Here is a 15,034-nt window from a genome sequence, read left to right as displayed (position 1 = left end):
TCCATGCTTGATACGTTTATAATATAAATATTTTATCCTAATGTATACATGTTTCCTTGGTCTAAACGGTGGCACAAAAGTTTGTGCATAGTTTCAACTGAATATGGCATAAGTGTGTATTTTAAATAGCCATGTGCACATATTATACTTATGGATGTTGAATTATTTTTCATAATAGCATAGATTAGCATTTACATGTACATTTGAGTGGTTTTTGTTAAATATTTTGTAACGGTTGAGACGGTTAACTTAGGTACAAATTATATAGGTATATATATTATATTACATTATCTTTCATAATGCCCGATATAGTTGATTTGAATGCAAATTTAGGGGGTCAAAGCGTTATCTTTCGTAATTATAGAGGTGAACAACTTATAAAAAGAAATATTATGAGATTAGTTAGTTATCTTAAATATATCGTGGAGGTTTGAGTTTTTCCATATAGGCTTTATTGATAACTCCATGGATAATGGTCCCCTAATTTTTGAACATCATTAACATGTAAACTCAAAGTAGTCTAGTGAAGTTATTATTAAAGTGAACCCAAAAAATGTCATGGTCAATAAGGATTATATCGAGACTTATTTGTTCACATCCAAGACTCTCGCTTTCATTTTTTGCAATTCTTTTCCCTGATCTAATCTCACTTGAAGTTTTACTGACCATACCCAAACATTATAAAAAAAGTAGTCAGAGAAGATAAATTAAATTGTAATTATAGAAGGGCCATATTTAGTACATCCTAGAAGATAAATTAAATTGTAATTATGGGTGTATAGTAGAAAGATATGGGCACACCTTTAGGCTCCGTTCGGTTCCCAGGGATTCAAGTCTTAGAACCAATCCCACCAGAAATAGTTGTGCAATTTGTATAGCTATATCTTCACCAGGAACCATTCATGCTTAAAAAAAAGTCCTAACCGGGGAGCTGCAGCCGGCCGGCGCCATCGTTGATGTAATGCCATGGAGGTCGGACGTCTTGGCACCGGCGGTGATCTGCGTGTGTTCGCATCTGTCCCTGCGCATACGACCGCCAGTCCTGCACGAGTAGGAATGCGTGAATTGAGGCCTTGTTTAGTTCGCAAAATTTTTCAAGATTCTTCGTCACATCGAATCTTACGGCATATGCATGAAGCATTAAATATAGACGAAAACAAAAACTAATTACACAGTTTGCCTGTAAATCACGAGACGAATCTTTTGATCCTAATTAGTCTATGATTGGACAATATTTGCCACAAACAAACGAAAGTACTACAGTAGCGAAATCCAAAAAATTTCGCGAACTGAACCAGGCCTGACTCCTTGGTCGCTTGAAGCAGATGCATATATACATGTAGTCATGTACTTGCGCGGCTTTGGGTCCTCACGCGTCGACGACCACGCCTAGCACCCGCAGGCCGGAGTCTACTGGCGATGTGTGACCCGTTCATTAATTAATGTGAGAATTTGTGATATTTTTTTTCCTAACGCAACTCAACTGGTGAGAATTAACGTGGTTGTTGGAACCTCTGATTAGTAATAGTATGATAAGATAAGATAAGATCGTATTATCGATTGTCTAATGATGAGGGCAGCTAGCGACGCCGCTCAGCATGCGAATGATGTGTTGCGGCGGTGGCAACTTGAACCTCAAAGAGTAGAGGGGAGAGTGTGAAGCACGAATTGAGAAACAACAGGATATTTCAGAAATTTCGGAATGTAGCGGCCGAAGCCTGTTCATTTACGTTATAATCCGTACTTTTTCTATCAGTTAATAATTTTGTTTCTTTCACGATAAATCGGTAAACAGTACTTTTAGTTATGATTTTTCATACCAACGAACAGTACTTTCTGCTGAAAAGCCTATTCTTTTGTCTTATAATGCCTTGTTTAGTTTCCAAAAAAAATTTGTTCTGAGCACTATAGCACTTTCGTTTGTTTGTGGTAAATATTGTCCAATTATGGATTAACTAGATTTAAAAGATTCATCTCGCGATTTAGAGACAAACTTTGTTTTTGACTATATTTAATGCTTTATACATATACCGCAAGATTCGATGCGATCTTGAAATTTTTTTAGTTTTTGAGATCAATTAAGTATGTGGCGCTGTGCGCACCCCTGCCTACCACGACTCCCACCCCTGACGACGCGGACTCCTGGCTGTCGTGTACTCGTTTTCTGGATGCCCTCTCTCACATCTCCATTTAAAGAGAGTCGAATTCCACTCTCCGTTCAAGAGTGAAAGCCTTGTTTAAATGCACCCAAAAACCCAAAACTTTATAAGATTTATCATCACATCTAATCTTACGGCACTTATATAGAACATTAAATATAGATAAAAAAAGATAACTAATTGTACAGTTTACCTGTAAATCACGATACGAATCTTTTAAGGCTAGTTACTCTATGATTAAATAATGTTTGTCAAATAAAAACGAAAATAGTACAGTGTCAAAATAAAAAAAAATGGATTTAAACAATGCCGGCCTTGTTTAGTTCCAAAAAAATTTGCAAAATTTTTCAGATTCCCCGTCACATCGAATCTTTAGAGGTATGCATGAAGTATTAAATATAGACGAAAATAAAAACTAATTACACAGTTTGGTCGAAATTGACGAGACGAATCTTTTGAGCCTAGTTAGGTCATGATTGGATAATATTTGTCAAATACAAACGAAATTGGTACTATTCATATTTTGTCAAAAATTTTGGAAGTAAACAAGGCCTAGTCGAGTGATGGGAACATCCCAACTCCTCCCCCAAGTGGCAAGTTGGGTTCTATAAAGAGACACCAATTAATATTGGCCATTGCCGACGATCAAGACCTCTGCGGCATGCAATTCTTCTCCTCCTCCTGGATTCTTCCACCAATGGCCACCATGCACCCATCCGTGCTCTTTGCTGCCCTTCTCCTCCTCCTGTCACTGCAGCATCTACACATTCTCCCGCCGTGTCACGCCGCCACGGCAGACACCCTCTTGCCTAGCCAAGGCCTCACCGGCGGCGACACGCTCCTGTCCAGCAACGGCAGGTTCGCGCTCGGCTTCTTCCAAGCCGGGAGCCAGAGCAACTTCTCTGCTGACGGTGACAGCACTCCCAAATGGTACCTCGGGATTTGGTTCCACACGGTGCCCAAGCTCACTCCCGTGTGGGTCGCCAATGCCGACAACCCCGTCGTCGCCGCCAACCTCACGTCCTGCAAGCTCGTGATTTCCCATGACGGCAACCTTCTTGTCATCCTAGACGACGACCACCACCACCTCCAGCCGGCCAATGGATCATCATCGTCCACGGTTTGGTCCAGCAAAACCAACGCCACCACAACCAACGGCACCACCACCACCACCACCACCACCACCATGGCGGCTGCTGCTGCTTCTCTCCTCGACAACGGAAACCTCGTCCTGCACAGCGCCTCCAACGCGTCCAACATCTTCTGGCAGAGCTTCGATCACCCGACGGATACTCTCCTCCAAGGCGGCAAGATAGGCTGGATCCACGGCACCGCCGGTTTGGTCCGGCGCCTCGTCTCCAGGAAGAACTCCGTCGACCAGAGCCCCGGCGTCTACTCCTACGAGTTGTCGTCGTCGTCGTCGTCGCCGTCGTCCGGCTCCGCCGGCAGTGATACTTCCATCGTTTCCGTGTACAACTCGTCCACACAGTATTGGTCCAGCGGGACCTGGGGCGGCCGCTACTTCAGCAACATCCCGGAGACGGTAAGCCAGAGCTGGCTCACCCTCAGCTTCACCACCAACGAACAGGAGACGTACGTCGAGTACGCCGTCGAGGATCCGACGGTGCTGTCATTCTTTGTCATGGACGTCTCCGGCCAGATGAAGGTGCTCCTATGGTTCGAGGGGTCGTCCACGGACTGGCAAACCGTCTACACGGCGCCGAAATCCCAGTGCGACGTCTACGCCACCTGCGGCGCGTTCACGGTCTGCAACGACGTCCCGTTCCCGTCCTGCGCCTGCATGAAGGGCTACTCCATACGATCACCTCAAGACTGGGAGCTCGGTGATCGAACCGGTGGATGCGCGAGAAATACTCCACTGCACTGCAACACCACCACCGGCGGCGGCGCCGCCGGCGAGCCAGATAAGTTCTACGCTATGGCGTCTGTCCAGCTTCCTGCTGACGCGCAGAACGTTGGGACGGCTAAAAGTGAAGACGAATGCTCAGTTGCCTGCCTGGGAAGCTGCTCCTGCACTGCGTATTCCTACGACGACGACGACCAGCAAGGTGCAGGTGGTGGTTGCTCCATCTGGCACGGCAAGCTGCTCAACGTACGGCAGCAAGGTAACAGTGTTCTTCGCCTTCGCCTCGCTGCAAAAGAAGTGGAAACTAGCAGCCATACCCATACCAGCAGGAGGGGAGTGATCATTGGTGCCGCTGTCGGTGCAACCACTGCTGCCACTCTTGTTGGTTTCGTCTTTCTAGTGATGATTTGGGTGATGAGAAAAAGGAAGCGATATGGCGATGATGATGTTCAGGGTGGCATCGGGATCGTCGCATTTCGATATGCTGATTTGCAGTATGCAACCAAGAATTTTTCAGAGAAGTTGGGGGCTGGCAGTTTCGGTTCAGTGTTTAAAGGTTCGCTAAGTGATTCGACGACCATAGCTGTGAAGAGGCTCGATGGAGTCCGGCAAGGAGAGAAGCAGTTCAGGGCTGAGGTGAGCTCAACGGGGGTAGTCCAGCATGTCAACTTGGTTAAACTGATTGGGTTTTGTTGTGACGGTGACAGGAGATTACTTGTGTACGAGTACATGCCCAATGGCTCCCTGGATTCCCATCTCTTCCAAAGCAATGGCAATGGCAATGGCACCGTGCTGGATTGGACTGTCAGGTACCAAATAGCCCTTGGAGTTGCTAGAGGACTAGCCTATCTGCATGCTAGTTGCAGGGACTGTATCATACACTGCGATATCAAACCAGAGAACATACTTCTAGATGGGTCTTTCACTCCTAAAGTTGCAGACTTTGGAATGGCCAAGTTTTTGGGAAGGGATTTCAGCCAGGTTGTGACTACAATGAGAGGAACCATAGGATACCTTGCTCTTGAATGGATCAGTGGGACTGCCATCACATCAAAAGTCGACGTTTACAGCTATGGGATGGTTTTGTTAGAGATCATATCAGGTAGCAGGAACGCGAGCAAACAACAATCGTCCCAAGATGGTGTGCATGAAGCGTATTTTCCGGTGCGAGTTGCGTGCGGTCTTGTGGATGGAGACATTGCTAGTCTGGTGGATGCAAACCTGCTGGGTGAAGCCAACATGGAGGAGGTTGAGAGAGTTTGTAAAGTCGCGTGTTGGTGTATTCAAGATGTTGAGTTTGATCGACCTACAATGAGTGAGGTGGTGCAGTTTCTCGAGTGTCTGTCTGAAGTTGAGACACCTCCAGTGCCAAGATTCCTTCAATCTATTGCAGGGCAGACAAATTTAAATATTGTGTAACTACTAGTTTGGATTCATGTTATCCCTTTTCTATGGTAGTTGTGCTTGTTACTTTTCCTTTGTGCTACTCTTGCAATCTGTGTGTTTTAATTTCCTTGCCAAATAAATCATGAAGTTGGCCTTTTATCTTTCTTTTCTTTTTTCGACAACGTGCGTAGCACATGTTTCATTAAGAAAAAAAGTTAGAGAGTTTATACGACCAACATCACATCAAGATGAGATACCAAAAGTGATGAGGTTAGATGTTGTGACTAACTAAGAAACTAAGGCCAGTCTCAATAGGGTTTCATGGGATGTTTCATGCACATTAAATAGGGCGGCGCCACATCAGCTTTTTTGCATGAAACTGGGAGGAGAGAGAAGGAAAACGTTTCATAAACGAGTTGGCGGTGTTTCCAATCGCGTGAAACGCGCGTTGAGGGGAAGAGTTTCATCATCGGAGATCCTTTGCCGGAGCACGTTGCTGCTAGTCCGACGATGACGAGAGGCTGGACGGCTTGCCTGCTTCGCTTGTCGGCCTGCAGCATCTCGCGGAGTCGATGTCGCTGACGCACGCAGATCCAGCTTCTCCGGCCGAATCGATGTTGTCTACCTCGACTTGTCCGAAGCTCCCACCACCATTGCGCCTGTGGATCCCGCGGCCACCGGCTTGAGATGCCCTAGCCATGGCACCACACATCTTGCCGTAGACGCATCCAGCAGCTATGGCGACGAATCCTGCAGCTTTCTCTAGTCAACGCACAGGGAACTGCTCTAGTGTGAGATGGGTGGTGCGTGAGCAAGGGAAGGGGCCGGGAACGAGTGGATGGCAGCACAGGTCACACGACCTCACAGGGAGCTTCTAGAGCCTTTTTTTTTTTCTTTTTTTTGACAAGTTTTTTTTATTTCTTTGGCCCCACTCGCTGGCACTAGGGAACGTGTGATACGGCTGACGTATGGATGGATAGACACAATTTGATTCCCCTCCCAAGCCGTTGTAGCCGTACTCGATGAAAGTTTAATTTGGACACAACAAACGGCTGCAGAGTCATCGAGCATATTTAATCTCAGCAACACACAAGAATTAAATGCTACAGGATGTGAAACAACGAAAAGAAACTATCCCATTGAGAGAGGCTGTTTTATGCTCCAGTTTTCAAGACTAATAATATTGGAGGAAACAGTGACATGAAACATTACATTGAGACTGGCCTAAAGAGTTGAGGCTTGGCGCCAACACCAATGGCTTGACGCCAATAATAACAGTATCAAAATACACACCACGTCACCTCCACGTATGTGTTGGCGTAACAATCTTGGCACCAATGGCAATAGGGCTAAGCTGAAGGTTTATTTTTTTAAAGCATTCTGCTAGGAATATATTTGAAAGAATCTCTCAAAAAAAGTTAAAAAATAAAAAAACAGCTGCAGTGAAGCTTTAAGTAGGGGTTGTAGCACAGCGCGGCGGCAAAGGAATCCAGGGAGAGAAAAAGAAACCACGTAAGGCAATGTAAAAACTTTTTAGATTTAATGTTTTATACATGTGTCACAGACTTCGATGTGACATACGACCTTAAAAACTAAACAAGGCAAAGTCTTCCAACCCATCTGTATGCGCGAGGATTGTATGCGTCCACTGTTGCCTCGAAATATTTAATTCACCCGGCAGATACTCCTTTCACAATCAAAAATTTGATAAATATAATAAATAAATATAACAATTAACAAATAGTAGTAATATACAAATGCACCATCAGAAACATTTGTTTATGTAAGTTCCTTTTTGCCGGCAGCCTACAATAGATGACCTCTTTTATTATGCCTATAATAGATGATTTAATCAGGAGACAATATATAAGCTTTGAAAACTAAAGATACGCTCAGCGTTGAGTGCTAAGAGGTCGATTTGACGGCGAAAACTGGAGCAACTGGGCAAGCAACATTAACAAAATATCTGACATCCACATAGCCAAGTGAAAAAACATTCCACCGAACTTGAGTTACAAAACTTAAAAAGGATCTGCAACTTACGCTCAAAATTTAAACAACCACATCCATCTCACATACTAGCATAAGTACCAGGATTCCCCAAACCCACGAGAAAATTTCTTGCCGAAACAAATTCGAATTTGACTTAAACATTGTGGTAAATGCCTATATTGCAATAGTGTCTAGCTCTTGGAGGCCTTGTCCTTGGTCTTTTGGATCTTCAACACCTTCTTCACGATCTTCTGCTCCTCGACCAAAAAGGCACGGATGATCCTGAGATGTGCGGGTGGCTTAGTTTCACCATTAATCAACATTTTAACAGACAAGCATGAGATGTGGAAGAATGATCACCTCTCTCTAACTGCAGTACCAGACAGAACACCACCATATGGACGGTTCACAGTCCTGCGGTTCCTTGACAACCTGGACCTCTTGTACTCAGCAGGTCTCAGGTGTGGAATCTGCAATTCAAGCATACACAGTATTTATGAGAAGCAGTTAAATATGGTGTGCAGCTGATGTGTAGTGAAGTACTCAAACAAAAGCAATCTCCATTGACATGTACAGCTGATGTAGCGAAATACTCAACAAAAGCAATCTCCATTGACATGTGTGCCAACGAGTCATAGAACTTCCGAATTGAAGTTTCAAAAAATCAGTGTCCTAAAGATAGTGATACACAAAAAAACCTCCAAGACTACCAGGCAAAATCAGGTGGTCAGAAGGTTTGTCAGTTAGGAGCGAAAGACAATTCAGTGTAATCATAGTCATTACTGATCATTTGAACTATGCAACTGATCATCATCCAAACCTCACCACCTGAAGGCACCAACAAAGATAGCAAATAAATAGAGGATAGCAAAGGAGCCAACAGATTGATTGCTTTGAACATCAAAATTATAAATTTAAAAAATGGGGGGAGGGGGGAGGATATACGAGTGCAAAGTGTTGGAACCAAATCTAAGGTTTGGGGGTAGTTTTCAAATTTCATTAGCCTTGCCGCAAACTATGGCAGGTTGGAGATACATATGGAGTAACATACTTGGTCCTTAAGAAAGGATTAAAGATATTCTAAGTAGATGCTAAAGCAAAGTAAGATAAGATGCTGGCATAAGCACTAACTAGTCCTAAGATAAGCACAAGACTTACAGGCCCTTGGGCAGGTCAAGTTCTAGGAGCTCCGCGCCAAAATTGGGATGGTTCAAATTCCCCATAAGGCGCCTCACAAGACTTAGGGGGATGTGCTTATCTTAAAGAGTAGTTGGTGCCTATGACACCCATCTTATCTTGCTTTAGCATCTACTTAGAATATGTTGTAGCTAATCATTTCTTAAGGACAAGTATGCTACTCTATATGTATCCCCAACCTGACATGGTTTGTGCCAAGGCTAATGAAATCTGAAATCTAGCTCCAAACCTGTGATTTGGTTCCAATACAAAGGGCCTCATAGAGAAGATTAGGCAGAATCCACATGAAAGATTCAGACATATGCTTGTCATGTTTCTCAGTAATCATAGGCCCAGTAGTTTGCCAGGAAAAAAACATGGGGAGTACATTTGGTTCAAACTGGAACAGCAATTTGAAAGTTACCAGAAAACATGTTTGTAAGGTGAAAGCATAGATGAGAAATCAACATCAACAAAGAACGTCTTAACAGCCAGGAAAACCAAAGGGATCCAATAACAGTGTCCTGACATTCATAATAATAACATGTGCTACACAAAAAGAAGCAATTATGTGCTGGTGTGTACCCAGAATCAGTGCCAGTTCATAACCCGAACAAGTGGGAGTAATAAATCAGCAAACCAACCAGTAGGGATACTTGTTCGGGTTATGAACTGGGACGATAACCATGCATCATAGTCATTTCATAACATGTACAGGCACCAGGGCCAGAAAAGAGGCCCACCAAGCTCACAATTAATTTACAAAGTACACAATGCAATCATGTAATTGGCATCAAAGCTCACAATCTCTCTGCCATCCTGATTTGTTCTAAACAAACAGCAGAAGATGCTAATATCTTCATTAAAGATGAATGCATGCTCTAGCAATCATTTAGATCGGGATGGACACCTATCTAGTATTAACATCAACCAATATCATGAACATGGATCAATTCATCCTACCCTTTACTCCAGCTCACAGGAATTGAACCATAATAAAGATGCAAGCCAACCATCACAAGAATTAAACACAACTAATAAGCATGCAAGTTAAAAGTATATTTTGGGGAAAATTTCAGGCTTCCAAACTAAGATAACAAGAAAAAGACATGCCATTGGAAGGCCTCATATAGAAGATTAAGATTAATCAACATGAAAATTCAGACATATGCTTGTCAGTTATAAATATATAATCATTGGCCAAAAAACTCAAAACAAAAGGACAGGCAGATCAGGACAACAACCTAGACTCAAGAAAAACACGCCCAACACAATACATTGTGACAAATGTGTTATGTGTACACTGCCCTGGAATAAATAATATAGTACCAGTACCACAGATAGATACGTTTACAGATATGCCATGCAAATTAACCAGCTCCAGCAGCACGTTTTACAGCAAGCTAGGGCCTAAGGATCAAAACCAATGCAAAATCTCAAGCATGAAATAAAACCAGCATTATACCTATGGTTCAAAATTACTATCATAACAGTCAATTAAGCACTCAAATATTTGGTATACGCTATAAATACAGTTTACCAAGAGGCTAAAGCATACTTTTAGATTTAGGAATAACAAATCGTTCCAACCAAGAGCCCAAAGCATGGTTCAACAAGAATAGGTGCACCTCAACCCCTAGTTTGTTATCACACTTCACAGGAATATGAGCCATAATAAGCTACACAAAATACTAATGCCACAATTCAAATACATGCTCCGTCAGGAACTCCTAGCCTAGGTAGGTTGATCACGCAGCATTCAAAATGAAAAATCCTTGCATAGAACATGATGCAGCGACCTAACGCAAGAAGAACAAGTGGATATAACAGAAAGGTGGGCGGAACATACTCCTTGGATCTTCTTCCCGGTGACGGGGCACTTCGGTCCGCTCGCGCGCTTCTTGGTGTACTGGTACACAAGCCTCCCGCCTAATCAACAACAACGAGAGTCAAGATCCGAGAAAATAACGCGTAAAATTAAACGGCAACAGTGCGATGTCCGATGTGAATGGTCATAAATCCCTCGCGCAGATCCATCTAACTGCTAACAAAGACATGAGCAGAGCATCGAGAATCCTATCTCCACAACCCGCACGAACAGAAACAACGCGGGATCGACCACGCGAGGGCGAGGCCGCGGGACTTACCAGGGGTCTTGACGACGCGGGTCTGGTTGGATTTGGTGGCGTAGCTATGCCGCTTCCGGTAGGTGAGCCGCTGCACCATCTTGCCGCCGGCCGCCGCTTCTCCCGGGCTCTGGCTCTCCGCGCGCTCTTCCTCTCTGGCGTGGCGGCGTGGAAGGGGGTGAGGAGGAGAGATGGAGGAGAGGTTTTATAGGATGGCTGATGGGCCGGCCGACCTAGATCTGACGGCGGGAGATGATTTGCCAAGCGAATGGACGGTCCGATCTGTGACTCGGGGGATTACCAGCACCTTTCAATCTGTGTGGATGGTCTGAATTTAGTTCGATGTTCGTACATAAACAAACTTTTTTTTAGTTCCCTTCTATTCAAGATTCATTTCATAGTAATTTTAGGTCTTGTTTAGAGCATCTCCAACAGTTTGCTAAAACACTTGTCATCCTAAAAAATTTGGTAAAAAAGGCAAAAAAACTTGCTCCAACAGTTTGGTATTCTCACTTGCCAAATTGTTTCGCTTGTCCATTTTTTTCAGCCGCGCGTGTAGGTTTCCGCTGCGCAGAAGCACTTGCCATCGCACGATTCCTGTCTTGGCTTCCTTTCCCGCGCGCCAGGTGAAAGTTCTGACCCGTACTCCCTGCCGAGCTGCTGCTGAGATTCGCCTGCACATTATATGCCGAGCTGCTCCCTGTCTTGTCGCTGGTAGAAATTGACAGAAAAGTTTTTATTGCCTGAAACCTGTCGGCCTGCTTGTTGCTGCATAGGTGTTGTACAGCTGCTCGATAGCGATGACATGTGCTGGTACTGGTACTGAGAGCTGATCGTAGAGGAGGAGATCCTGGAGATGGCCGGCTTGGTCACTTGTACACCGTGGAGGAAGAGGTGGCTGGCCCTGCGGTGTACTACGGCAGTGGCGCGACGACAACATGAGAGGACGCGACGGACAACAGAACTCTCGCGAGCAGACAAAGGGCATGGATCCATCGATCTAGTAGTTGGTAGTTTAGTGGGTGTTTTTTTTCATAATTTGGCAAGTTTAATTGGCAAACTGTTGGAGATGACAAATTATTTTACTTGTCAAATCTTTTAGCAACTTGCCAAAACACAAGATTTAGCAAACGTTTTTTAGCAAATTGTTGGAGATGCTCCCCAAAAACTAAAAACTTTTCAAAATGCCCCATTACATCGAATCTTGCGGCACATACATGAAGCACTAAATATAGACAAAAATAAAAACTAATTGCACAGTTTATCTGTAAATCGCGAGATGAATCTTTTAACCCTAGTTACTCTATAATTGGATAATGTTTGTCAAATAAAAACGAAAGTGCTATAGTGCTACAGTTCCGAAAACCAAAAAAGTTTTGGAACTAGACAAGGCCTTACTCGCTTTTTGTTTTGATTCTGTTTATATTCTCTTACCTCCCAATCATGCTTACTTTTTAAACATGAGAAAGTAGTGCAAGAAAAATACATGTTGGAAAAAAGCTAAGACAAGAAAGTAATGCAAGGATGTAAAGAGAGATAAGAATACAATTATAATTTTTCAAGGTATCATTTGTCAAAACGCAACCCCTAGTCCATGTTGGAGCTTCACCGAGGTATATATATGCTCTCAGTCATCGAGTCTTTTTAGGTCACTGCCAACCAAGACAAGTGTGGTGAGTCACTAAGTCTCATCATTGTCCTAACTCTGACTCTCTAAATCACGACATCGTTTGCACTATAGAGTTTCTCCATAAAGGAATGCATCTTCGTGCATTGGCGGACTTAGGCCTAGAGCCAATAGAGCCAAAGCCCTAGTCGTGGACCAGGTAGGCTAGGTGAGTTTAATCAATAGCTTCCAAGCCAACCAGTCCAGGCAGATTAGGATCTGACACATTTTGTTGTCTTACCTCTCTCACGCAGATGCACGCTCACTCACACCGCCGCTCGTAGCTAGTGCTCGTCGTCTGCTATTGCCTTGTCATTGTGCCATAGTTTGGCCAATAGGCAACCACTGGCGCCTGATCTAGTGTACAAATCATCGTCGAGCGTGAGATTCATCTATGTGCAGGCCGCAAGACCACATCATTGATGAGAGGAAGGAGCAGAAGATCAACCAACGCTTCATCGAGTCCTCCCGCGTCCTCAAGAAGGTCCTGATCCAATTTACAAAATAATTGAATCCTCCAATTCTACTACTACATCTACTCTGTTTTTAACAAAAATAAACTCCACCGCACAACACATATAGATTATGGTCAATTTGGCCTTAGTATTTACAAAATTCTAGGTCTGCCATTGTCTTCATGTCCCTTACACATCGTATGTGACAAAATTATCACTCCATACGTAGGTTAGAGGGTCAAGGCATTGGGAGACCATGGAGGGCTTCACCAAAAGGCCACAAAGATCTCACGTGCTCTAGCTCATGAACCACTACAATCACTAAGACTACCTACAAGTCTCATACAATAAGGATAAGCATCGATCACATGAATATTGAGGTCCTAAGCAATAAAGTTTACACTTAGTCTTTTGCACCACTCCCCTCTTTATTGGTTTCTATGATGTATCCAAGGTTCCATAGTCTACACGGGCAAATGACGACTAGTGAAGCGCCATACGATGTTTATATAGGCCATATCCCCATAGATAACTATTGAGAGTAGTTGAAAAGGTGTAGAAAAAGTAGCATACAGATTAGCACACACAACAATCGAACAAAAGCATGATTGGACCATCTTGACAGTATTTGAACAGTATGTCCACAATAGCTAGCTGACGCCATCAGTTGTCAATCTTTTGACCAATGCTCATAGAAAGAATGGTCAGTTTGTCCAACCTATTGTCTTGCGTGATATTCTTCACTATTAGAAAACCTAGCCTATGTCAATTGGCTGACATTCACAACAACTTCATTTTTTGAATCGTCTATCATGTAGATTTGAACAATTGCCACCGAAAGTGCAATCACCCTTCTTGTATCATTTTGGCTGGTCATCATTTGGTTTCTGAGCACACGTTGTCTATACCATCAACATGATGAGTCGAACAGTGCCTACACAATTGCTTCTGGCTTGACTACAACATTATTGTTTGCTCATCTCTTTTTCACCCTATCCGGGTCGTCCAACCTTCGGTACTATAGTATCTATCTCAAACACACTTGGCTGGACACCAAAATTTCACTGTTTCTGTGTGTTCATTTGTATAACTTGTGGACTAAACTTGTCTCGACTGTAATTTCTTCATCCTTGATCTGATCCGAGTCAAACTTGATTCCTTAACAATTTAGCTCTTTGGACCACTGGTCGCCAGGTTCACATATCTATGCCAACGGATCACTTGATCGAGCTACAAGCACTCAAATCCCTCTCTAGTTATACTTGACTCTTGATAGATTTTTCACCTTTTAACCACGAGTCCTTGATTGCCTTCTCATTGATATTTGGGGGACTTAATCTTCTCATGTGTTGTGACCTAGCATCAAAACAATGTTCCTACAAAACACACGTTAGCCATATTTGCATGGTTGTCATTAACCACCAAAACACACTAACTTAGGGGATTAGATGCTTACAACGATAATAAGCAACCTACATAGCAATATGGCTGGGATTTGACGAGGAGAAAATAAATTATACAATATACTCCCTTTCATTATAAAATGTATGTTGTTTCTAGTTTTGTTTAGGTCAAGCTTATCTAGCTATGACAGAGTTATATAAAACAAAATGTTAACGTCTATAATATTACAAATACATTACCAAGCTAGATTTATAGAAATTAACTCGACGCTCTAGATTTTTGTGCGCTTTCTATAACATGAAAACACAAAAGTAGAAAATAATGATAATGTAAAATTCATCCAATTTAAGTAAATCAATCTTAGCTCCAACGAAGGAATTATACATCTTCCTTCATATACATCACATGCATTTTCTTTGAGTTTTAGACTCTTAGATAGAAATACTCCACACATACAATATTAGGTTCGCTTGGCAGAAAAGCTATGGCTGAAAGTACGGTTCGCTGATTTGTTATGAGAGAAAAACGCTGCTGAATGCCTGACAGATTCGGTAGAAAAGCTCAAGCGAACAGAACTAGTTGTTTCCATGCATGGAGCAAGAAGATACAATCTACTACTTTTAGTCCTAAATAGAAATGGATTTCGAGTGGTCCTATAATATGAAATTTATATAAAAAAAGTTTATGCTATCAAATAAGCACCACAAGATGCATTAATATGCTTTCATAGTTTTATCACTTTTGCTGTAGATGGCAATACTCTTCAATATAACTTCGTTAGGGTTAGTTTGGTTTAGCTATGA

At 43.0% G+C, this 15,034-nt stretch overlaps 2 protein-coding genes across 2 annotated transcripts; one reads left to right on the top strand and one right to left on the bottom strand.

The window, feature by feature from the left end:
- LOC8069620 (G-type lectin S-receptor-like serine/threonine-protein kinase At2g19130) lies at positions 2,806 to 5,573 on the top strand. The gene has a single exon (XM_002445031.2). It carries the CDS (start codon positions 2,821 to 2,823, stop codon positions 5,443 to 5,445), a length of 2,625 nt encoding a protein of 874 aa, XP_002445076.2. The 5' UTR covers positions 2,806 to 2,820; the 3' UTR covers positions 5,446 to 5,573.
- Positions 7,345 to 10,893, bottom strand: LOC8076595 (60S ribosomal protein L34). The gene is made up of 4 exons (XM_002443842.2): positions 10,728 to 10,893; positions 10,430 to 10,509; positions 7,765 to 7,874; positions 7,345 to 7,686 (listed from the first exon to the last, which is right to left on the bottom strand). Exons 1-4 carry the CDS (start codon positions 10,804 to 10,806, stop codon positions 7,596 to 7,598), a joined length of 360 nt encoding a protein of 119 aa, XP_002443887.1. The 5' UTR covers positions 10,807 to 10,893; the 3' UTR covers positions 7,345 to 7,595.

The sequence above is a fragment of the Sorghum bicolor genome, chromosome 7 (genome assembly GCF_000003195.3).
Source record: "Sorghum bicolor cultivar BTx623 chromosome 7, Sorghum_bicolor_NCBIv3, whole genome shotgun sequence".
Lineage (NCBI taxonomy): Eukaryota > Viridiplantae > Streptophyta > Magnoliopsida > Poales > Poaceae > Sorghum > Sorghum bicolor.
Note: the sequence above shows the minus strand (reverse complement) of the source record. Positions and strands in the feature narration are given on the sequence as shown.